We start from the raw sequence: 26,155 nt of genomic DNA, 5'->3' as shown, positions 1-26,155 counted from the left end.
ACGTTTGTCTCCCCTCCTTATTTCCCCGCTGGCCTGCACTTACACTGTGATTATTGTAATGTTCAAAAAGATGTTCTGGGTCCAGGCACGCTTTCGTCACCACCATGCGACTTTGTGTAAAGCCCAAACAAAATCCAAACACAGAGTGACAGTATGCAGGTCAAAATGATTTTACTTAGTCATTTTTTGGAGTCATGTCAACAACAACAATTTATTTATATAGCACATTTTCATACAAAAAGTAGCTCAAAGTGCTTTACATAATGAAGAGAAGAAAAATAAAAGACAAAATAAGAAATTAAAATAAGACAACATTAGTTAACATAGAAAGGAGTAAGGTCCGATGGCCAGGGTGGACAGAAAAAACAAAAAAAAAACTCCAGAAGGCTGGAGAAAAAAATAAAATCTGTAGGGGTTCCAGGCCACGAGACCGCCCAGTCCCCTCTGGGCATTCTACCTAACATAAATGAAATAGTCCTCTTTGTAGTTCGGGTTTTTCACGGAGTCACTTGATGCTGATGGTCATACAGACTTCTGGCTTTTAATCCATCCATCACTGTTGGGACATCATGGTGCTTTGGGTAGATGGTGGTGGCGCACGCCACCACCAACAGGACACCGGAAAAGGAAACAGAAGAGAGCAGGATAACGCTCTACCCCCTTACAGATTTGTTGAGTGTGCAGTGCAGCATATTGCTGTTAAACATGCTGCATGCACGAGAAGATTTTTTCAGTGACAAATGATGTTCAGGGAGGAATTTGCAGCTTTTATGCCAACTTCAATTCACGTCCATCTGTAAGGAGACAATAAAAACTTGTTTTTAACACAAATGGTATTGAATGAAATGAGAATTGAACTGACTTGTTGCATCATTGACATCAATGCCATTGTTTACGTGCTCATGCACATTTAATGAGCATACTATTCCCAAATCCTACTGAATCGTGCTATGGACACCCCTCTTCCAAGCGGCCCAGGGCACAGAGCATCAACAACAACATTTATTTATATAGCACATTTTCCTACAAATGATGTAATTCAAAGTGCTTTACAAGATGAAGTTTATAAAAATTAAAAATATAAAAATAAAAATTATTACGCAATACTAAATAACAAAGAATGAAGGCCTCAATTGAGCGAATGTTTTAATATTCTTGCTTTCGCCTTTTTATACGTTCAAACATTGCCTTTATCTAATAAATTTTCTGTAATGTTTGTTGCGTTTGCCTTTATTCGCTGCGCCCAATTGAGGTCGCCCTTTTGAAGCTCGCCTTTTTGTGCGCGCCCTTATTGAATAGAACCCATGTACAGTACATACAGATGGTGAAGTGGTTTGAAATTTCAACTCAGGTCTCTGCAAGTTAAATCTATTCATTAACTTTCGTTAATCTCCTTTTTGATTATATTCCCATGTTTCATGTAGTTACCATGAGGCAGACAAGTTTTGAAGATGGGCTACTGTTGACCTGACGATGACTGTCATCCATGCCCGTCTTCATTTATTAAGCAGCTTCTTATTTATGAAACCGCAATTGAGCCCACTCATTTAAAGGATCCACTAGAAAGAAGACAAAAAGAAAAGCAAATTTAGAATAAGGAAAGGAATCAACAAACAATTAAAAATGTCGACTGAGAAGAATCCGAGCGGGTCCTCCAATCTGCTAAATCGAAGCATAAAGCTGTTTGTGGAAATGAAGGTCGTAAAGTTTCATATGTAGCTGTTTTAAAGCCCATTTACGAAAAACGAATGGGTGGAGAGAATAACTGATTGAGTCACGGCATTGTAAAGGCATGTCAACAAAGATGCATTGTAGTTTCCTGGCGAATAAACCACTTTCCTCTCGAGTGCATTCTTCAGGCTCTATAAAGAAAATCAATATATGCATATCAAATACTAATTTTAACTAACAAATATACTGCAATGTTCTTTTTTTCTAATTGTGGTGTCACACTAATACGATTCGTCTTCGTAAATTTGATAAACTGTGCCAATACATACGATTCCTTACATATGCCCGGAAGTGAGACCTCTACTACTGCACGCCCTTCGGCTCCTCCAATCAAAGCGTTTGTGTATATCACGTGACTCCACAAGTCGCGGCTCTGACTACCGGAGTTACATCATACAGCCATGATGTGAACACGTTCTTTTGAATGAGTACCCTATGCCAGTTTTAATCAGGTTGGCCCATCATTTGGCTGGCGCTATGCGTCCAGAGGTTCAGGTGTGTCCAGGTGTTAAAACGGCAGTGTTTAAGGAAATTAAGGACAAAGTGTTGAGACTGTCGCGAGTGCGTGACGCCGCTCAAGGTAAGCCAACTTGTATCAACTTGAGACGCATTACCGGCATCCTTTCTTTACTATGACTGAAGTCTTGTTACTGTGTGTCATAGATGCTGGTTTACTCAGTTAACGGTGGGTGTTGTAGTGTATGTGACTGCTTACAAGTACACGAGGTAATGTGAAGTCCTGTTGTGTTAAAAAGTGTGGTGTGGATGGTAAGCACGGTTTTCTGATGTTAGTTTTAGTAATGTGTGTGATGTCTGCGTCATACTAAAAGCAAGTATTCCCAGCTCACCCAATACTGCTTGGTGTAATGATGCAAAAATGCCCTGCCCTTTACTGTGTAGCAATTGAAGAAATGGACAAGAACGTAGTCCGCAAGGTGGCGATGTTTGTAGATGATACCAAACTACATGGGAGAGCAGATAATATACAATCGGTTAAATTGCTACAGAGGCATGAAGACCTGATAGGTTTGGTGCAGATGAATTGCAGTGTAAGTAAATGCTGCAGAGTATTGCATGTAGAAAGTAAAAATGTTAAATTGAATACACAATGGAAGGTCTGAAACTATGAGTAGAACTTAAAAATTGTACTGGACTGGGACATTCTACGTCCAAATAGCGTACAGAAGTAATGAAGAAAGTTTTGGGTGTTAGTTAATATATCACAAGTTGTCAAGTACAAGTGAAGGGAAGTTATGCCTAAGTTATATAATGCACTAGTGAGGCCTCACCCGGACTACGGTGTTCAGTTTTTGGTGTCAGTATTACAAAAAAGACCTACAGTAGCAGTGCTGGGGGAAGTCCAGAGAAGAGTGACTAGGCTGATTCTGGGACTAAGGTTATGAGATCGGAGGAAAGACTGAAGGAGTTGTGTTTAAGCAGATGGTGATTAAGAGGGGACGTGATTAAGGTGTTTAAAATTATGAAAGGGGTTAGTACAATGGGTCTCAGTTGTTACTTTGCAATAGATTCTTTAACAAGAACACAGGGACACAAATGAAAATTTGTTAAAGGCAGATTTCAAACAAATGTTAGAAATTGTTTCTTCAAACAAAGAACCATAGACATATGGAATAAATTACCTTGTAGAATAGTAGATAGTAGAAATTTTGGGACTTTTTTATCTCGACTTTAATGTTATTTTGGACAATCAAGATTCAGTTGGCTTGAATGGCCTGTTCTCATCACAACTTTTCAAGTGTTCTGAAAATGCTTGTGAATTGTTTCCCTGAATTAATAAAATCAAACATTTATTTTTAACTTTAATTAAACACTTTGTAGCTGTCTTGTTATGAGAAGTACATTTAGCATGAAATGCTTTTCTTTTAGAATGGATGGAAGTGCTGCACACTGCTGTTCACTTTTTAAAGCAAGGAGATGTGGTTGGGCTACCAACAGATACGATTTATGGGATTGCTTGCCTCGCCCAAAACACAGAAGCCATCAAAAAGATTTATGAAATTAAAGGAAGAAGTGAAAGCAAACCTTTAGCGATCTGTGTGGGTTCCATCCAGCACATATACAAGTAAGATTTAAGTGAATCAGTTATTAACAACAGAATACATTATCCAGTCCTTACATATTTATATGTAGTTTCACCTTAACATTTATGTTAATTGGGGATTCTTGAGGGCTTTTGTATGAAGTAGTGCGCCCTGGTACAAACTGCTGCACAATTCTTTTGTAATAGACTTCGCAGCCCCTTAAGAATTAAGAATCTATAGTTTTAACCATTACATGTTGCGCATCTTCATAGAAAATTAACCAACTGTTCATAACCATGCTTTTGATTTTGCTATTTACTAGTTTCTTTTCAAATGACATGCTTCCATTGATGAACTCGCTGCACTCCACAGTTGTGAAAATACAGCAGTCAAAAACCCAAGCTTTAAACAAACTACAAAAACACAATATTGAATGCAAAGGCAGCACACAATACTTGTGTGGAAAAAGGCAAATATGCTTTGGGTCTTTTAATAAATTTATGTTTTTAATGAGGCTTAGTAGTAGTCGAAAGAGTATTAAAATAGATAACATAGCATAAGTAGCAGATTGAAAATCTTGATTTTTCCGCAGAAGCTACCTTCTTTTTCCCAAATATCACTAGGTGCTCAGATCAGTGCATCATATATTTCACATGTTAATGTGATTTTAAAAAAGTGACATAGTTCTTATGTTGAGTCATTCATTGCTGATAACACCAGTTATTTTAATATCTGGAATGATTACCAGATCAAAATGTTGATTGCTCAATGTGCCACCACTAGATACTAAAGACAGTTAACACTATACTAAACAGAGTATCCTTAATTCAAATGCTTACGGTAAGTTTTTGATATGAAGGATAATTTTTGAAGTGCATGACCACCTTGAGTTAATGTCCTTTAAGCATAAATTACTGTCTTGGCAATGTGCTCATGTCTAAAGTCTTAAAATAATATTTGTGTCAAACAATACTGAGTTTAAAATCCTAATCTTTTGTGGTTTAAGGTACTGTAAAGTGACTGTTTCTGACCAGTTATTAAAAGACCTTCTGCCTGGACCTGTAACTTTAGTCTTTGAAAGATCTGCAACATTGAATCCAGACCTAAATCCCTTCACTCCTGTAAGATATTTACAAACATTACTCTATTAGAAATGATTGTTGAGATGTTGTGTTCCGTTTGTGACACTTTTTTGCTTGTTTTGTTTGATTTATTATCCTGTTTAGATTATTTGACTGACCTTTTGATGCTGGTTCATATATCCTTTTTCACTGCTATATGGTACTGTGTTCTGGCGTTTAAGTGTGACTGCTGGGACTTGAGGGAAAAATATCTTACTTACATATTCTTAAAATATTGCACAAAAGATAACCCTTGTAGATGTGTTTTTTAGCCCATAGAATGACTAGTTTTATAATTAATTTGTTTTGGAGGAAGGCTTTGTTTTCAAATACTTAAATATATTTGTGCATTTAAACCTTTTGTTCCTTCTCAGCTTGTGGGAGTACGCATTCCAGATCATGCTTTTATGCAGATGTTGGCACAAAAATGTGAAGAACCATTGGCTCTAACCAGTGCAAACCTCAGTTCTCAGTCTAGTACCCTCACAGTAGATGTAAGTTTTTAGCTACTTAATAAACATATTTTATTACTTGTATTGTAGTGACACATTATTAAGTTTTGGGTTGCTATATTTGAAAAAGAACCATCTAACTGGTAGATTGTGGTATATATCCTGGTGTTTATCTAAATTTTAACATTTTTGATTTTTCTCATAGGAGAAGGTCTTAAAACTTAACAAAATACATTTTATTGTCATGGGGTAACAGACCAATTTAAAAAAAAAAAAACATTTTCTGTATGAAGTAACAATCACCTTTGCTAATAAGAGGTGGGTATACTGTATATCATACTAGATTGTTTAACCACAGTAAACAGAGGGGATGGAAGCAGCACATCATTCAGCTGCTCTGTGCCCCACATTTGTTCATGACCCAATTTATCTTTAGAGCCTTTGTTTATCACAAAGTTATGGATGTAATTAAATGACTACTATTGTTGAGGTTTTTTTTTTGTTTTTTTTTTACTTATTTATAAATACAGAAGGCTGCTCAATTTGGAGACATGTTTCAGATATGGGTGCAGTATGCTGATGTTTGATGTTGCTTTATAGGTGAAAGAGGAGAGGCATACCCAGAAAATGATTACATGAGTTAAAAAAACAAAAAGCTTCTTCTGTTAGTTGTTTAATGCTGTTAGAGCCTAGGTGCAGTATCTTCAACGTTTGTTTTCAATTAGCAAATGATGGTATTAGTCCTTTCAAGTTTAAATCAGTTAGTTTTAAACTTTTAGGATTCTGAGGGTGTTACACTTAAATTGTCTGATTCCCACTGCTGGCTTTTTGATAGCATAATTTAAAAAATACATATGAATTTTTACTGCTGTAAAAATTCAGTTTATTTTACTTTACTGTATACAACTTTTTAAACATTTGTGTGTATTTTTTAAACATCTGGTGGCTTTTATCCAGTGATATGTTAGCCCTTAGGTAATATTTATAGATTGTTCCCAATTATATTTGTTAGTTTTTATTCCCTAACCTCATATTTTAATTTCCAAGCTTGTTTATGCTCTTTCTAATCTGTTAAGTGTTTTAAGCTAATTGCAAGTATATAGTGGTTTAGAAATTCGCCATTCATATATTAGTTTTTTGGCTGCGGTTTTCTTTATTTCCATCTACATAATCAAAAGCAGATATAGGAAAAAGGGGGTTTCTGGAAAAACATATTTAAAGTTAATATAATCTGAGCAGGACGCATTGCACCACTGTCGATAATGTGTCTGCATCTTGCGTTCAGTGTCTTGGGTTTGAATTTTGTTATTGATCTTTCTGTAAATTTCACACAGACATTCTGCCTGTGTGTGCAGAGGTTTTCCTCCAGATATTGGGTTTTCATCCTACATCTTCAAAGACAAGCAAGGAAGGTTAACTGGCCATTTCAAGTTGGCTTGCTTGAGTGAAGGTGTGAATATATATGTGAATGGGACCTGCAGTGGACTAGTACACCTGCCAAGTTGGTTCAGGGATGAGCATTGTGAATTTCATTAAAGTTATGGAACAGTGGCAGCCAGAAGGAAAGGCATACATTCTACGTTTTCTCACATTCAAGAGTAATGCTTTTGTGGACAAGCATTTCAAAGTTGTATTTTGCATACAACACAGCAACAGAATTAGTAATGCATACTTGGACAGGGCTGTAACTTTGTTTCCAGCAGTCAGCTGCCTGCATGTGTAAAACTGGGATAACAACTTAATTTCATTAGTGGTATGGATTGCATCATTCTAGTTCCATAAGTATGTCACATTCTATAAGAATAACCTCCATCATTGTCTTAATGGAAAATAATGAATGGCTATTGACATTTTGTGCCTGAACAGCGAGGGCCATGTCTGGTTGAAAACATGCATGCAGAAAGTCAAATGTCTGCTCTGGATGCTCATATCATTATACTGTAGTGTATAGGTCCACACACATTCAGTAAGAAAGCATACCATGTTTTAGATTCTTATCACCTCTGTTCAGTGATATGTACAAAATATTTTAAAATATTTTAGTATTTCTGACATACATAATTTTCATATGTTATCTGTATTTCAAAGCAGAGACTCTGGTTTTTATTGATCATTTGCAGAGGCAATCTTCTCCCCACAGTAAACAAACTGATGAAGAAGAGCTGATTCACTTGAGGGAGTACACTGTACAACTGACAAATTCAAGTTTATTGTCATTTTTCTTCCATAACAACACATTTATTCTGAAGTAGTTTACATGATAACATTTTTGCTAATTGTTGTCTTTTTTATGTTGTGATGCTTTGCTTTATGTGTAGTATTTACTGTGCTATATTTTTTGTACTAGACTTAATTTATTAATACATTTTACTTTTTTCATTGAAAATGCCTTGTATTCCGTGCTACCCAATTTGGCTCTGGCTTCCTGCAGTCCTGTATTGTAAAAATCAGTGTAAAAGAAGGATTGATGTGTTAGACGTCAGTGTGGTTTTTCTCCATTTACTAATTGTGTGGTATAAGTATAAGCATCATAGTAGGTTTAACGTTAACATTTTTTTTTCTCAGAATACTAAACAAAACAATATAAACCAAACATTCTATTAAACTGAATTTACAATTCAGGAATTAATTATCTTATGAATATGTGTGCATATCATTCTTGCACATCATTTTATTATCTCATTGTACAATCTGCTGAGACCAATTTAGGACTGCAGTATGCCAGAGCTTATGCCAGCAGCACTGGGTTTAAGGCAGGAAACAGACTGGTGTTACCAGCTCCACTGACGCTCATACACACACAGGTTCCAATTCAGAATTGTCAGTAAATTTAAGCAATGTGTCTTTGGTGATACAGAAGGAAAAGTACAGTATTAACAGAAAAATCCATGTAGATTAGGGGACAACATCTGTGCACCAAACTCAAACCAAGGATGCTAAGGCAGCAGTTGTCAATACACTGTCATTCTTGCACAAAAATTATGTTTGTGTGGGTAAAAGTAGATGTTTGAAATTTTGTGAAGTTATGTAATTTAACAAACAAAATAAGGTACTATAACATGTTTTTAATTTTCTTTGGTTTGTTTTTAAGGAATTTTATAACCTCTGGCCTCAGTTAGCCGTTGTTATTGACGGTGGACCAATTGGTGATAGAATGAGCCCCTTGTGTCGTTTAGGTTCAACAGTGATAAATTTAGTTACACCTGGGAAATACAGCATCATAAGACCTGGATGGTAGGTAGTGGTGTTTTTTTTTTTTTGTTTTGTTTTTTTTAAGCATGTACTCTAAAAATATGTGTAATCTGTAGTGAACAGTATAATACAGTACAATTTGTTTTTACTGTGTTATTTACACCTAAAATACTATCCTCCATCTGCTTTAGTTCAGTAGAACAGCATTTTATGAAACATTAACATTTGTTGCTCCAACAGGATGCCTTTCTGTTTATGTATTTTCCTCATATAAAGTACAAATATTCATGCAGTGTGTTACCAGTAAATAGAAATTTTGTTGATGCTAGTTTCAGTAGCTTTTAAACATCAGAAATTATTCCCACTTTACATGTTTGTGCACTGATTTTTTTTTATGTAGTGAAAAGCAGTTATTGTAGAACACATTATATGCTTTATGAAGTGTGCCTGAATAAAAAAACAATAAATGGCACAAGGCACTTAAAAAATACGAGACTAGTGCCTGTTGGAAGTAGGAATAAAAGCCATTGTGAAATCTTTGTTAGACTTGAATTATCCCAAGTCCCAGGATGTTTAGGCTGCAGTGTGTGTATAACTTAAATGAGAAAGATTTGGAAGCAGTTACAAGCTAGAAGAAAATCTGTTCTCTTTGTCACAAATATAGTAAGAAGCTTACTTAAAATGAATTTGTTTCTGTTACCTAAAGAAAAGCTTAAATATTCTAAATTCCTTAAATGTGATTCATTGGTACCAACTGAGGAAAATGTTCCAGTACCTTTTTTGTGAAAGAAGCTTCTCTATGAACTTCATGCAGAATAGTATACTGTATATTAAAAGTTGTCATTTAAAATGTCATAAATGAATATCATGAGCTGTAAACGTGTTTGATTACACCTTTATCTCTTTTCACTTTAGAAGCACTGTTGTATCATTGCAGTGTTACTTAACAAGAACAGGCTATTCAGCCCAACATAATTTTGAAGTAAAGACTTTGTGGGGGTTGAAACCGGCAGAATTTCCTTATGTGGCCTGATTTTCTATTTTGGCAAAAATAGAAGTTAAAACAATTTCTGTTTTTGTTTCAGTGGTAACCAGAACATTTTCTAAACATTATAATAAGGATAATCTAAAAATTTTTTAATGCCAAAGTGTTACGACTTACAAAATTTTCAAGCTTGATTTTTCTGACTGTAGTTTGTTAGTCATTTACCTAATCTCTCTAGGTGTTGCTATGATTGTTTAAATATCAAGAGTCAAGTTCCTGTGTGCCATGGTATAGAGTCCTGTACAGGTGCTGCATAGTGTCCTGTAAAGCTTTCAGACCAAGCATTTTGCATCTGGTCCATCAGTTAGGTGGTGCTTCATGGAGGAGGTGTAGTGGGCTGTAGTTGGTGTTTTGGAATGTGCCACTTATGCTGTAATGGAGACAAGTAAAGGCTGCCAATATGGTCCTGTCTTCAGCTTCATGAAACATCAGAGGCGATCAGCTCTAGTCGGTGAGAATGCCCTATGCCCACAATCCATCTTTTCTAGGAGTGTTTCATTTGAAAATATTACTCTTTTGTTTGCCTTGTACTCGCATGTGAATTTGGCTATAAACCACCCCACTGAAGGTGTCACTTATTGTTGAAGATCAGCCAATGCCACTTCATCAAAGTCCACTCGGCTTGAGTCTGCCACAAGCAAGGACATAGGTGGCAATGGCCAGTGATCAGTACCTTACTTCATAATGGCAGAGTGGTGGCTTTGAGGCTAGGGATCTTCACTGGCAATTGGAAGGTTGCCGGTTCAAATCCAATAAATGCCAAAAGAAAGTCTGCTCTGTAGGACCCTTGAGCAAGGCCCTTAATCTGCAATTGCTGAGCGCTTTGAGTAGTGAGAAAAGTGCTATATAAATACAAAGAATTATTATTAAGAATTATAATTGGTGAAGGATGCCACATCTGTGTGTGGTGGAAAGCAGTAAAATGGTGGTTATGTTACCCTGATGTATGTTTTGCTAGTCCCACAGAAGTTTTGCTTATTTTTTCTCACTAGATTCAACTTGACTAGCAACAAAAACTCAAGCCATCATCGCCTACATAACCCACTGTCACATCCACAGTGTTTAAAGTTTTCGAGAAGCACAATGGATTTCAAACATATAACCGTTTTGGATTCATAAAAATATTCATTGACTGTTATGCATCTTATTAAAAAGCCAAGAACAAAGTTAAAAGCAACTGTGCAGGTTTTTGATTTCAATGTGTATTAATTAATCTCTTATATATATTTGTCTTCTGGTTCGTCCTGCTCCCACTTCAAAACCGGTCCCGCCCACACGCAGCCGACACGGCATTTCTTGATTCCTATTCGTCCTCTTCCAAACCCTTCCCCGCGCTACCTGCAGCTCCTCTTCAAAACCGGTCCTGCCGACACGGCATTTCTCGATTCCTATTCGTCCTCTTCCTTGTCATGCACTATACTGGCCTGCTTTGCGTAATACAGCCAACAAGTACTCGAGGTACTGCCACAATGGTAAATTAGCTTTACCACCTTTTGCGGGAGCCACCTGTGTCTTTACAACAGCTTCTTACACAGCAAACATCAGAAGCTAAAAATTATCGTGAACACATTTGAGAATACAACTCTTCTCTAGAGTTTGGTTTCATGGGTGCACAGATAACTCAGCCTCCTGGCCACGGACCATACTGTTTTAAAATACACGGGCAAATTTATCGCCAAATCTCTCCACTATACGCTAACACATCTACCTGTCCAGGATATGGACAGTTGTATGTTTCTGACACAGCGCAGGCTACTGAAGTACGCTTACAAAATAAAGCAAACTCTGCATGCAGCGAAAATGTACTTCTCCAGCTAGATTCCATGCTCCGAACCATCAACCCCTTCTCTAAATCATACAAACACATGCATGAAATTGCTTAGTCCAATCCAACAGCATCTGTACGAATGGTTTTCAAGGAAAACCCTAGGCAGCATTTACGACGATACAATACCCCAACATGTCACACCGACGTTGCAGCGATTTTCGTCGGAGAAGATGGCGAACCGCCTGCTGAAAGGGACATTTGCATCTATCCCATAGGCAACTCCTGTAAACAGATTTCCACGCTCAATATGAATTGCGATCCTATGGTTTACCCACTTTTATTCCCTTACGGAGACATTGGCTGGCACAAAGATTTACAACATGTTCCCGATAAAAGAACCACCAAGCGAATAAGGCTTACTCAATGCCAATTTTACGTGTACAGATTAGCAATGAGGAATACATTTAGTATTTTGCACTCCAGTGGCAAACTATTCCAACAGTACGTCGTAGATGCGTATGTTAAAACAGAGGGCGTGCATCTCAACTATCAGACGCACTACAAGCAAACGCTGAAAATAACCATGTACGTGTAGGCAAAATGATCATATTACCGTCCACATTTCCAGGAAGTCCAAGATACATGCAACAAAACTATCAGTATGCCGTGGCCATAGTACGTAAATTCGGAAAGCCTGATTTATGTATCACTTTCACATGTAATCCTGCTTGGCCGGAAATTCTACATGCACACTGCGTCTTTCAAGAAGTATTTATTTCTTCTTGATTTCTGAATTCCTTTCTCACCGTTTTCCGTTTCTATTCTTACACCGCTGTATGCTACGGCGGGCATCGGCTAGTTGTATAATATTATCCTTGCTGTTACTACTGTATGTGAGCAGGGTAAGCTGCTAATCAGCTGCTTTCTGTGAGTTACTGTGAGAGTTCTGTGAGCACAATTCAAAGTGTCTGCTCAGTACTTGTTGGTTAAGGCAGGTGAAGACTAGTGCAATTAGATACATTTTTGAAAAGTGGCATTGGACTTCACTAAAGGAAAAGCAGAGTGAAAGACAGTGCATTTAACTTGCAATACCATGTACCAAAAAACTCCATGCTTGTTTCAATAATGTGGGTGGGGGGTGTGGTTGTGCACAACAAGGTATGTGGATCACACACACAAAGTAGTCATATGAAAAAGTAAGTACACCCCATTACATTTTTTTTTTTTTTAAATACATCTGCATACCAAGATTTGATCTTCATTTAAACTGTATCTATAGAAAAAGGTGCTGTAATAATAAAAAAAAAAAAGAATAATAATGAAAATTTGGATTTGCAATATATTATTCAATGGAAAATAAGCAGAAATATAATTTCCTTCAGTGGAAAAAGGAAGTACATCTTTGGTGTTAATATCGAATATTGCCCTCTTTGGTAGAAACAACCTCATGTAGCTGTTTCTTGTAACTGTCTCCCAGTCTGTGACATCGACTGGGAAAAGTTCTTCCCAGTCTTCCATGCAAAATATTTCTAGCTGTGCAGTGCTTAAAAAACAACCTTGGGTGCACATCCCATTTCAAATCTCCATACAACATCTAAATGGGTTTCAAATCTGGGCTTTGATTTGGCCATTCCAGAACTTTTTATTTCTTTCTTTTTGTCCAATCCTTGATGGATTTACTTGCATGTTTAGGGTCATTGCAAAATGACAATGTTTGAAGGTTGCAGGTTTGAAGCCTTCATTTGAGCTTAAATCCTCTGACACTTGGTCTCTCATTATCCTCAAACACCCAAGAAGAATTCAAAATGGATTATATGAGGGTGACCTGCCTAGTCCCGGATGCAGCAAAGTATCCCCAAACCATAACATTCTCACCTCCATTCTTTACAGTTGGTATCAGGTTCTTCTAGTCAAATGCTATATTTGGTTTTTGACAAAATATTTTCTGGTACTGTGAACTGGCATTTCTCTCTGTCTCAGAGCACATTATTTCAGATGGGTACACTTTGTTCTTTCCCTGATGCTGTTTCTGGACAGCAAAGGTTTTCTCCTGGTACATCTTCCATGTAGATTAAATTTGTACAGCCTCTTTCTAATGGTAGTCTCATGCACTTTGACATCATCAGTGGCAAAAGCTACCTGTAGGTCCCATGATGAAATTCTGGGGTTTTATAGGTCAAAGATTTCTGGGAGTCCTGGACAGGTCTCTGCACACTTGAGATGGGATCCCTTTTATTTTGTTCCTTATTCATTTGTTTATGCTGAAAGCCATATGTCTTCCACAGAGACAGAATAAGTAGCATTGCCACCTCACACTGTATACACCAAAAACAAGAGTTTTAAATCTTCTCCAAAATTAGTTTTGGTCAGTTGCCCCTTGCATGTGTGATATTTACTAATGAATGCACTTTTCTCTCTCTCTCTCTCTCTCTTGCAGTGCTTTTACACCTACAGTTGAAATCCTTGAGAAACACAGTCTCTCATTATCAACTTCAGATCCATGAATGTTTTTGCATATAGAAAATACACTTCCAGAGACAAGTACATCTTTACTGGTTACTTGCAGGGGTACTACCTCTTTAGGCAGAAATATGCTTAAGTGAAGTGTAATAAATTATATGAAAGTGATATGTTGGATCTGCAAAGGTGGAAGAATCCTGATATGCTTGAATTTTTACATAAAATTCCTGCTAATCGTCATTGTTTGCAGTTTTATAATAGTTGTTTTAGTTTACTTTTCTTATATAGATAAAAATGGTTAAATTCAATCAATGTATTATTTATGTAAAAAGAAAAATCTTTAAGTAGAGTGTTAGAAAAGAAGGCAGGGAATCATGCGTGTACGAACATACTATAAGCATATACAGCATATGTGCATATTGTTTACTAAAATGTTTGTGTGTGTATATGTGTGTGTGTGTATAAAATAAAATAACTTACATTCTTGTATGAATTCTTTGTTTTATATAAATTATACAGCACTTGGAGACCTTTGCTCATTGAATTGGTAAGAATGTAATAATAGATACATTAATTGAAGTAGGCACGCTACTCACTTGTTACTCAGTGTTTTAAGTAACAGTTAAGGAATGAAGTAAAGTTTTGAAGGAATTCAAGTTAAACAAATACATAATTTCCGTGTCTGCAGCATGAATAAAATGGACTATAGTAGCTGATTCTTTATTTAGAGAGATTAGAAGAAAACACTGAGTTTTTCAGCTATCAGATTTGACTGCACATCTCTTTTAGGTTAATATAATGGACTCTGCTCTTTTGGACCTCTTTCAGTGCTGGGTATACAGTTGAATTTTACCAGATTGCTTTTTAATTTATACTTAAAAACTGTAAATGTAATTTCATAATGAAGCATATGCATGATTTTGATGTTTAATTTCAAATGTAAAGGTATTTTTATTTGGGTTTATTAAAACCTTTTCAAGCTGTTTTTCAGAACTTTCGTCTTATTTTACATATGATCAACACTCCATGATTAAATATAATTATTTTATGTTTTATTATTCTGGTACGAAAACATGGTTTATATATTACAAGAATATTTCAGACTTGTTCAGCTAAACTATGTACTATGTATTATAATGGTAAATTTCTTGTATTTTTTTCCATTTCAGATGTATGGAACTTTTTTTAAGTTAGTTTTTCTGTCTCCGATACAAGACGATAGATTACTTTGGTTTCTTTTAGCGGCTGTGATTTTTATGCCTATCTATGTTTCAACTCTCCTGACCATTTTGTAGACTGAAAGCATGTGTCTTTTCTGAACTGGATCAGTGATGATGAACAACAACTATAAAAGTATGCTTTAAATGGGCATGGTATTTTGATCATTGCCAATGTCTCAGAGATCCAACCTCCTTGATTCAAATTCCATGCTCAGCTGTTATCTTTGTGCAGTTTGCATGTTTTCCTCCATAATCACCAAAGTAAGGTTAACTGCTAATTCTAGATTGTGGGGGCAGACTTTGCACAGACAGTAACTGGGATGGGATTCAAACCATCTCCAGTAGCTTTAAGGAAGAGGGTCTAATCATCAGTGTCTTCAGGTTGCCCTGAACTGTAATATTGACAATTGTCTGTTATTTCATGCCTTGGATTTCATTGCTTCAGATGTCAAAAATAGCACATATAACTCTGAACCCAAGAGTAAAAAATTTATAAATTTGTCCTTAAAAATACGTCTTGTACAGTGCTATGAAAAAGTATTTACATGTTCCTGATATCTTTTGTTTTTGTTTTGTCACAAAGATTGGCGTCGCATATTTAGACAAAATGTAATTTTAAATAGAGACCTAGAAGTAAACATTTTAACACCATTTATAAATTACTACTTCATATATCTAATCTAAAAATATCCAGTGCCTTTGTTGCCTGTGTGAAAAGTTAACTGTCCCTTTAGCTTCTCACACAAACAGCTGAACAAAGTTAACTGCTCATTAGACTCTGCTAATTGAACACAATCAGCCCAGTTGAATGTAAATTCCTCCATGTACTGACCCAACAGAGATGAGTGAGGTCATCACCATGAAGCTTCTAGAAGAACTCTATGCCCCATCAAAGAAAATTCTGGAAGAAATGAGGGAATAAGCTATTGAAAGCTACATATTAGGAGTAACCCTTTCTCCGTGTCTCCTCTGTACCATAATGAGAGCTGTTATCTCCAAAGAGACAACATTTGGAACAGTGGTAAATCTTCCAAGGAAATGCTGGCCTGCCAATGTTCCCCAAAGGATACAGCAATGATTACTAAAGATGTCTTAAAATTATCCCAGAACAGCATACAAAGACCTGTAGGCCTCACTAGCCTCAGCTGAGGTTTTTGTTAATATCTACATGATAAAAGACTGAGTAAAAATGAGATTCATCAGAGAATAGCAAGACAAAAACGTCTTCTATCCAAGAGTACCATGTGTGCTTGTTTCGCATGTGCAGAGAAAAACCTGAATGATTCCCAAGCCTTTTGGAATAATGTGCCATGGCCAGCGGAGTCAAAACTACAGTTTGGTCCATAAATATTTGGACAGAGACAACTTTTTTCTAATTTTGGTTCTGTACATTACCACAATGAATTTTAAATGAAACAACTCAGATGCAGTTGAAGTGCAGACTTTCAGCTTTAATTCAGTGGGGTGAACAAAACGATTGCATAAAAATGTGAGGCAACTAAAGCATTTTTTAAACACAATCCCTTCATTTCAGGGGCTCAAAAGTAATTGGACAATTGACTCAAAGGCTATTTCATGGGCAGGTGTGGACAAGTCCGTTGTTATGTCATTATCAATTAAGCAGATAAAAGGCCTGGAGTTGATTTGAGGTGTGGTGCTTGCATGTGGAAGATTTTGCTGTGAACAGACGACATGCGGTCAAAGGTGCTCCCTATGCAGGTGAAAGAAGCCATCCTTAAGCTGCGAAAACAGAAAAAACCCATCCAAGAAATTGCTACAATATTACGAGTGGCAAAATCTACAGTTTGGTACATCCTGAAAAAGAAAGAAAGCACTGGTGAATTCAGCAATGCAAAAAGACCTGGACGTCCACGGAAGACAACAGTGGTGGATGATCGCAGAATGATGAAGAGAAACCCCTTGACAACAGCCAACCAAGTGAACAACACTCTCCAGGGGGCAGGCGTATCGATATCCTAGTCTACCATAAAGAGAAGACTGCATGAAAGTAAATACAGAGGGTGCATTGCAAGGTGCAAGCCACTCAGAAGCCTCAAGAATAGAAAGGCTAGATCGGACTTTGCTAAAGAACATCTAAAAAAGCCAGCACAGTTCTGGAAAAACATTCTTTGGACAGATGAAACCAAGATCAACCTCTACCAGAATGATGGCAAGAAAAAAGTATGGAGAAGGCATGGAACAGCTCATTATCCAAAGCATACCACATCATCTGTAAAACACGGTGAAGGCAGTGTGATGGCTTGGGCGTGCATGGCTGCCAGTGGCACTGGGACACAAGTGTTTATTGATGATGTGACACAGGACAGAAGCAGCCGAATTAATTCTGAGGTGTTCAGAGACCTACTGTCTGCACAAATCCAGCTAAATGCAGTCGAATTGATTGGGCGGCGCTTCATGATACAGATGGACAATGACCCAAAACATACAGCCAAAGCAACCCAGGAGTTTATTAAAACAAAGAAGTGGAAAATTCTTGAATGGCCAAGTCAGTCACCTGGGGCCTCATGTATAAACGGTGCGTACGCACAGAAATGTTGCGTACGAACCTTTCCACGCTCAAATCGCGATGTATAAAACCTAAACTTGGCGTAAAGCCACGCACATTTCCACGGTAACTCATACCTTGGCGTACACAATTTCTCCGCTCGGTTTTGCAGTCTGGCGGCACCCAGCGTCAAAGCAGTGCTACTGTTCCTATGTGGTTACTCTTTCTTAGATCCACATCCACGGCGGCGGCTTTGTCAAATACACTGAAATTAACCGCATATCGTTCATAAATTTAATGCATCTGATTGTAATTAACCTGTAACAATATAATGGTCCACGGAATGGTCAAACTACTGTTCCTGTGTGCTCATGCTTTCTTTCTTAGCTCCACATTCCTGACGCGGCTTTATAAATACACTGAAATTAACTGCATATTGTTTATTAGTGTAATGCATCTGATTGTAATTAACCTGCTGCAATATAATGGGCCAGGGAATAGCCATAGTATTCCAAATACCATAACTGCTTTAGCGTTGTTACGCTCACTGCATCTTGTTCTTTTTTTTGCTGTTCCCGTTAAGGGTTGCCACTGCGGATCATCTTTTTCCATATTACTCTCACTGCACCACTCGGAGTATTTATATCACTGTATCTGAGTGTGAATCACAGCAGCAGATGATCGGAAAGAGAATTATCGGTATATAGTTTCAAGTACACACTACCTCAACCACGGCAAAAAGCGTCAAAGCCTTTCCTGTACGGACCTTGCGTTTCAGAAACAGTTTCATCCCAAGAACTATAAACGCACTCAATCACCTCACTGTAAACTTGCACTACAGTTATAATATTGCACAACCTGCGCTACTTTATAAAGCGCGTATGATGACAATATCATTTTTAAGATGAAATGCAGCAAAATATGTTGCTTACAGTATACAGATAAAACTAACTTCATTTAAATAATCTGTAATGTTAATAAATAAACATGTGAGGACACGGTGCCGCAGCGTATAGCTGGTTCAAGGATAGCGCCTGCCTTGCGCTGTATTCTTGCTGGTGCTGACGCGACACTGGAAGGATAGACGAATAGAATAATTAAACATGTACTATGAAGATATTTCAATGTTCCTTAAAAGTTTTGAAGAATCGGCGTTCTAAGCTTACAAATGGCTTAACGTCTATTACAGAGCTGATTGTGTGGCGATTGGAGAAAGAAAAGTATGGACAGGAATTGGAGGTTTGAAAGAGACAGTACTTCTGTAATAAATTATTTCATCGAAGGTCGCACATGGTGCAGCAAGCCTCTTGCGTGAGATATGAACAATCACTGCGTCACCGTGTTCCCATGTTTATTAACATGCTTTCATTCCTATCATCATGAAAATGATATCACGTATACATCTCAGTATTTTAATTATTCAGAGAGCTGTAATATCTCGAATGTAATGCATTCTGTGCCCTGTCGGAGAAAGAGAAAGAACGGAAGCACGTAGTGATTCACACACATAGAGCACATAGAAGATCAAACACAGAAAAAAGCATTTAACATGCTACTTGAGAAACTAGTAAAATAAACGATTTTAAGATGAAGTTTATGATGTTCTACTTTAATGGCAAAATAAACAACGTGATTAAAGTGGAAATTTCGAGATTAAAGTTGACATTTCATGCTTTTTTCCCACTGTGTGCCTATGTTTTTTGTTTGTACCCTAATAAGCTTTCATATGACACTCAGACGGTGGGCTACGACTCGCCTTTTCACAGCGACTTTGATATGTGATTTCTTTTTTATTTCGGGCACTGTGCGACTTTGTGAATTTGATCTTTCGAGTTTTTCCGGCACTCTGTCACTCGATCAACTTTCTTTTGTTGATTATACCACTGTTTAAACCAACAAATAGTACGTTTTTCCTTTGCCTCCACTTGGTATTCGCTGAAATTCTTATATTTTCCCCTGTGCTTTTCCCATTGTCTTTTCACAGAAGGCTATTTATATTGATTTGCATATTCAAAAAGGCGTAATTCTGGGAGGAGTTGGGGCAGGACCGAAGGCGCGTGCACGTGCGTTACTTTTCACGCTGATCGGGATTTATGTAGTGGAAGAACGTGAAAGTGTGCGTGCGCACAGATTCCTGCATCTGGATTTTTCTGTGCGTACGCACAATCCCGCTTTTGTGCTTACGCCATGTTATAGTGTGAGTTCTACGCACGGCGTTATACATGAGGCCCCTGATCTTAACCCAATTGAGCATGCATTTCACTTGCTGAAGACTAAACTTCAGACAGAAAGGCCCACAAACAAACAGCAACTGAAGGCCACTGCAGCAAAGGCCTGGCAGAGCATTAAAAAGGAGGAAACCCCGCATCTGGGGCCTCATGTATAAACGGTGCGTACGCACAGAAATGTTGCGTACGAACCTTTCCACGCTCAAATCTCGATGTATAAAACCTAAACTTGGCGTAAAGCCACGCACATTTCCACGGTAATTCATTCCTTGGCGTACGCAATTTATCCGCCCGGTTTTGCAGACTGGCGGCACCCAGTGTCAAAGCAGTGCCACTGTTTCTGTGTGATCACCCTTTCTTTCTTAAATCCACATTCCTGGCGCGGCTTTATAAATACACTGAAATTAACTGCATATTGTTTATTAGTGTAATGCATCTGATTGTAATTAACCTGTAGCAATATAATGGTCCAGGGAATAGCCATAGTATTCCAAATACCATAACTGCTTTAGCGTTGTAACTCTCACTGCATGTTCTTTCAGCTGATCCCGTTAAGGGTTGCCACAGCAGATCATCTTTTTCCACATTACTCTCACTGCACCACTCGGAGTATTTATATCACTGTATCTGAGTGGGAAATCACAGCAGCAGCTGATTGGAAAGAGAATTATCGGTACACAGCATGAAGCAGATGCTGCCTGAGCCACAGCAAACGCTTTAGTCCCTGTACGGACTTCGCGGTTTAGAAACAGTTTCATCCCAAGAACTCTAAAGGCACTAAATCAGTCCATCAAGTGCTCCTTGTAGAACTGTTTGTACTTATAAGTACAATTACCCCACTGTAAACTTGCACTACAGTTATAATATTGCACAACCTGCACCACTTTATAAAGCGCGTATTTACATGTGATGACGGTATTCATTTCTAAGACGAAATGCAGCAAAACATGTTGATTATATTATACAGATAAAACTTTAACTTCATTTAAATAATCTGTATTGTTAATAATTAAACATGTGAGGACACGGTGCCGCAGCGCTAGCTAGTTCAGTAATTGTTCCTGCCTTGCGCTGTATTCTTGCTGGTGCTGACGCGACACTGGAAAGATAGATGGATATAATAATTAAACACGTACTACTAAGATATTTCAATGTTCCTTAAAAGTTTTGAAGAATCGAAGTTCTACGCTTACAGATGGCTTCACGTCTATTACATAGCTTATTGTGTGGCGATTGGGTTTTTGGAGAAAGAAAAGTAAGGACAGGAATTGGAGGTTAGTATGTTTGAAAGAGACAGTACTGCTGTGATAAATTATTTCATTGAAGGTCGCACATGGCGCAGCAAGCCTCTTGCGTGAGACATGAACAAGCACTGCGCCACCGTGTTCCCATGTTTAATAACATGCTTTCATTCCTATCATCATGAAAAAGATATCACGTATACATCTCAGTATTTTAATTATTCAGAGAGCTGTAATATCACGAATGTAATGGATTATGTGTCCTGTCGGAGAAAGAGAAAGCCCGTTTAAAAAGCAGGTAGTGATTCATACACATAGAGCACATAGAAGATCAAATACAGAACAAAGCATTTAACATGCCACTTTAGTTACAATGGGATTTGAGAAACTAGTAAATTAAACGATTTTAAGATGAAGTTTATGATGTTCTACTTTAATGGCAAAATAAACTACGTGATTAAAGTGGAAATTTCGAGATTAAAGTTGACATTTCGTGCTTTTTTCCCCACTGTGTGCCTTTTTTTTTGTCTGTACCCTAATAAGCTTTCATATGACACTCAGATGGTGGGCTACAACTCGCTTTTTCACGGCGACTTTGATATGTGATTTCTTTTTTATTTCGGGCACTGTGCGACTTTGTAAAGTTGAGCCTTCGAGTTTCTCCGACACACTGTCACTCGATCAGCTTCCTTTTGTTGATTATACCACTGTTTGAACCAACAAATAGTACGTTTTTCCTTTGCCTCCACTTGGTATTCGCTGAAATTCTTATATTTTCTCCCGTGCTTTTCCCATTGTCTTTTCACAGAAGGCTGTTTATATTGATTTGCATATTCAAAGAGGCGTAATTCGGGGAGGAGTTGGGGAGGGACAGAAGGCGCGTGCACGTGCATTACTTTTCACGCAAATCGGGATTTATGTAGTGGAAGAACGTGAAAGTATGCGTGCGCACAGATTCTTGCATCTGGATTTTTCTGTGCGTACGCACAATCCCGCTTTTGTGCTTACGCCATGTTATAGTGTGAGTTCTACGCACGGCGTTATACATGAGGCCCCTGGTGATGTCCACGAGTTCAAGACTTCAGGCTGTCATTGCCAGCAAAGGGTTTTCAACCAAGTATTAGAAATTCACATTTTATTTCTAGTATTTTAATTTGTCCAATTACTTTTGAGCCCCTGAAATGAAGGGATTGTGTTAAAAAAATCCTTTTAATTGCCTCACATTTTTATGCAATCGTTTTGTTCACCCCACTGAATTAAAGCTGAAAGTCTGCACTTCAACTGCATCTGAGTTGTTTCATTTAAAATTCATTGTGGTAATGTACAGAACCAAAATTAGAAAAAAGTTGTCTCTGTCCAAATATTTATGGACCTAACTGTAGGTGATGACAGAAGTCTGTGGATATTGTTTGGCTGTAAACTTTAAGTCAGAGACTTGTAGATTGTCTAATTCGTATTGCCATCAGGGAAAACTAGTGTTTCTTCCCAATGAAGAGGCCCATCCGCAAGAATTAAGTTGTTTTGTTTGGTGAAAGTGAAATCCACATATGAGAACGGCAAAGTTGCTGGCGTGTAGTGCAGGCAGGAGGGTTGGTGAGCAAAGCGAGGGGGGGGGGGGGGGGGGTTTGGAGATGTGAAGCCCCTTAGTGTATATAAGTGTTTATGGAGCAATGAATAAGATTATAAGTGACTGGTCACCATCATTGTAAGCTACCTGGTAGTCTGGTGGTTTAAATGGAGACTTACAGTATTAGTTTAATCAATTTGATTAAATAATTCCAGTGGTTTTGTTTTCTTAGAAACCCTTCAAATGCACTAATGATTGCATAAATACATCCAAATGCAAAACTTTCTTTTTCTGAAATGGCATCTCTCAACTGCATATTTTTCTGAGACAGGCTTGTTAGCAGACGTTACTATAAGATATCGGATGTCCTCCGTCAACATTCTCAAATTCAATGTTTTTGTTTGCAAACCCTCCATATTTTGCATTCTCCATTCCTGGTTCTTTTCTCACACCTATAGTTTTTATGTACAGGGTGGGCATTGAGGATTTCAGTCAAAGCAAAGGATGTAGCAGGGTGCCTTTTACAGCAAAAATGTTAGAGCTGGTTCTGCATATTGCCTTCTCTGTTCCTCAAGAAATGTTCAGCACATCTGGAGTCCCGCTGTCACGATGGTCCCTCAGCTCCAGGATCCAAATCTGTCCCATACTCCGTGTCAAACTCTGTCCTCCTCACTCTGCTCTCTAATGACGCTTGCTGCTTTTCTGCCCTTCCACCTCTCAGCCTACATTTTAAACACCAGTGCCAATTAGTGCTTGCCCTTCATTAGTTTCATCAACACACACGAGGTAATGCACCAGTTAGCCATAATTAAACAGGCTCAGCTGCCTCACTGCTTCAGGTCGTGGCACAGGATATCACAGGAAGCTGGACTCTGTTCTGGAAGTATTAGGTACAAGACAGGAGTTCATGCTGGGTGGGATGTCACAGTCCATCCATTCACACAAATGAATTTTCACTTAAACTGGCCAGTCTAGATTTACCAGTTAACAGACATACAGGGTGAGTCAAAATTATGTTAACATTTAAATGGCGGAAACAATTTATTCACAAATCATACTTCATATGTGCATGATGATTTATAGGAATGTCTCAACCTGTTCGCCATCATGTTCAACACACAAAAACCAACGAGCAACAGTACCATTTAAAGCCCAGACACACATTTCACAGGGAATAGATGATACCACAGTCCGTTTTCTGTCCATCACAAACTTTCCTGCTATACACACACTCCTTAAACATACCCCATAACCAGAAATCACAGGGTGTCAAATCAGGGGGGTGTGGAGGCCACGGCAATGGTCTACCACGACCTGTCCATCGACCTGGAAAAGTGTGGTTGAGTCACCCTGTATTTTTGAGAAGAAGCAGAAAGCCAGGGCACCAGTAGAAAACCAGCAAAAGCACGTGAATAATAAAGCAGCTGCTCTAAAGAACAATGCTCCTTGATATTATGAGGGGGGAAAAAAAAGACAAGTGCAACATAAAGGTAAATAACACTTTATTTTTAAAATTGTCCAATATATCATCTTTAGTTATATTTAAATAAGCTTATTTATTGATCTTCTCACAAAACTATTATAAATAACATTTTAAATACATTTTTTTAAATAGTATCCAGTGTTGGTACCAAAAACAAGAGTTACGCTCAGAACCCTCAGCAACATTCAATAAATGACCGACACACTTCAGGACATTGCATTGAAATGCAGAGATGGTCAACTGTATGTCACAGCAATCCTTATACACGAAACGTTACCTCGTTTGAAGAGCAAAAATAACCAAAGGTTAAGGAGTATTTGTTTTCAATGAAGTTATTGTGATAAATACAAATGGGTAATACTGTATTGAATTATAATGCTGATTTCTCTTTATTTGTTCACAGTAGATACCATTTTGTTTTCTTTACAACAGGTTAAATGTCTGCTAATTTGCTTTGCTTCGTTCAGGTTTAGTAGCTCAAACAAATACTTTCATGATACAGAATAGTTTAAAAGTCATTTTTCAATTGTGTGCAAAGACATTTCTAATAAATGTATCCATTCAAGGGATTACATACTGTAACTAAATGATCACAGCTTTTGTTATCACATTTTCATATTTTATATCCTTTTCCTCAACAAACTAATGTTATACGTTAGCAGGCAAACTCTTGTCACTTGTTTCCTTGGGTCTCAGAAAAGCAGTTCAGTCCTTTTTAGCTCTTTTACTTATTTTATAAAGACTGACGTGGTAATGCCTTCTTATTGTTCTTCCACCACCCCAACTACTCTAATCATCGTAAAAGCATACAGACAATCTCAAGGGGTTGCATTAGGCGTTTCAGGCACCGTCATCTTCTTTGCAGGAGACTTCTTGCTAAAGCTCCTGGTCTTCAAATTCTAGTTTTGCTGACGATCATTTCATACTACACAGCAAAATATCTGCTCTGGACACCCTGTCTGTTTTGCTTCTTTGAATTCAAACCAGATGTCTTTCTTTACATGAGCCATTGCTCCTTTTCTTTGTTGAACTGCTCGGCCCATTTGCGTGTGAGTTCCAGGTATAATTCTGGTTTGTGTGGCAGATAATCTAGATACATGCGCGTCTGAGTCTTTTTAGGCAGCGCTTTTTCAATCTGAGTTCCTTCGTGCCATTCGTTGAATGATGTTATGGTGACAATTTCTGGCCGTACCATGAGTGCAGCCTGAAGAGAGGTTTCGTAGTATTTACCATTGACACGGTTTCTTGTATTGTGATTGTTCCACGGTCGTATACTTGTGTCAATGTATCCTGGGCCAACACTAGGTATGAACATTAAGTTGTTTACATCACAGAATGTTTTGATAGCCTTCCAATTCTGGTGAGATGAGCCAAAAGAAAATCCATTGGATGCAAAATAGGTATACATGCCATCAAAACCTCCAGAAAGTATATCATGTTTGTGTTTTTCCTCCACAATTAGTGCAATGAAGACACCATCATATGGCGTGTTACGGATACTGTGGGATCCAGAGGAGGAGAGAAGGTTTGCCCAAGATTCAGGTGGTGTTAAGTAGGAGTCATAAATGTAAAATAAAGGAAGGTTCTTGCCGGTGCTCGATTTGTATCGGTAGAAGGCTCCATGTTTTCCATATCTGTAAAATCAAACAAGAGATTACACGATGCAAAACATTGCAGGGAAAGTGGACAAGTGGAGAAAATGGCAGGGCATGGGGCAAGAGAAACAAGGACAGAAGATGAAAATGAAAGTTAAATATTCAGGAAAAATCTCAAAACCAGGAGATCTACTAAACCCAAGGCATAAAACTAATTTTCTTAACAAAAATTTCTAGAACCCCAAAGACAAAAAAAAACACCCACAAAGGTTTGATTTTTATGCGCAATCTCGGACAAGCTGGATGTTCACAACATTGTGATTAGTGTCGTGTGTTGTGACTTCCCGCTGTCAGGTCATAGCAACCACTCAAAGCCCTGAAGAAGCTTCAAAACAGGGGTGTCAAAAAACAAAAATATAACAAATTAACAAAACTGTTATATTTCAGCAGGATACCCTCCCCTTTTGCTCATTGTGTTCAATGTTTATGTTAACATTGTTGATT

The 26,155-nt window shown here is 37.8% G+C and overlaps 2 protein-coding genes across 2 annotated transcripts in view; one reads left to right on the top strand and one right to left on the bottom strand.

Moving 5' to 3' along the window:
• The first annotated feature begins 2,082 nt into the window (after positions 1–2,082).
• On the top strand, positions 2,083–14,804 carry yrdc (yrdC N(6)-threonylcarbamoyltransferase domain containing). The gene is made up of 6 exons (XM_028819410.2): positions 2,083–2,311; positions 3,619–3,814; positions 4,780–4,894; positions 5,269–5,388; positions 8,438–8,580; positions 13,789–14,804. Exons 1-6 carry the CDS (start codon positions 2,167–2,169, stop codon positions 13,853–13,855), a joined length of 786 nt encoding a protein of 261 aa, XP_028675243.1. The 5' UTR covers positions 2,083–2,166; the 3' UTR covers positions 13,856–14,804.
• A 9,254-nt stretch (positions 14,805–24,058) lies between these two features.
• The window catches only part of maneal (mannosidase endo-alpha like), a 52,028-nt gene continuing 49,931 nt past the window's right edge, over positions 24,059–26,155 (bottom strand). The window contains exon 4 of the mRNA XM_028819520.2: positions 24,059–25,690. Within this exon, the coding sequence (XP_028675353.2) occupies positions 25,054–25,690 (637 nt within the window). The 3' untranslated portion in view covers positions 24,059–25,053. The remainder of the gene's footprint in view (positions 25,691–26,155) is intronic.

This window comes from Erpetoichthys calabaricus, chromosome 14, assembly GCF_900747795.2.
Source record: "Erpetoichthys calabaricus chromosome 14, fErpCal1.3, whole genome shotgun sequence".
Taxonomy (NCBI): domain Eukaryota; kingdom Metazoa; phylum Chordata; class Cladistia; order Polypteriformes; family Polypteridae; genus Erpetoichthys; species Erpetoichthys calabaricus.
This window is presented reverse-complemented; position numbering and strand designations above follow the sequence as displayed.

What these genes read in the sequence shown, in the direction of transcription:
- yrdc (XM_028819410.2), top strand. Translation starts at nt 2,167, where the DNA reads ATGCCAGTTTTAATCAGGTTGGCCCATCATTTGGCTGGCGCTATGCGT. An exon ending in TCCATCCAGCACATATACAA is followed by an intron (nt 3,815 to 4,779) that starts GTAAGATTTAAG and finishes TTGTGGTTTAAG; the next exon opens with GTACTGTAAAGTGACTGTTT. An exon ending in AGCATCATAAGACCTGGATG is followed by an intron (nt 8,581 to 13,788) that starts GTAGGTAGTGGT and finishes TCTCTCTTGCAG; the next exon opens with TGCTTTTACACCTACAGTTG.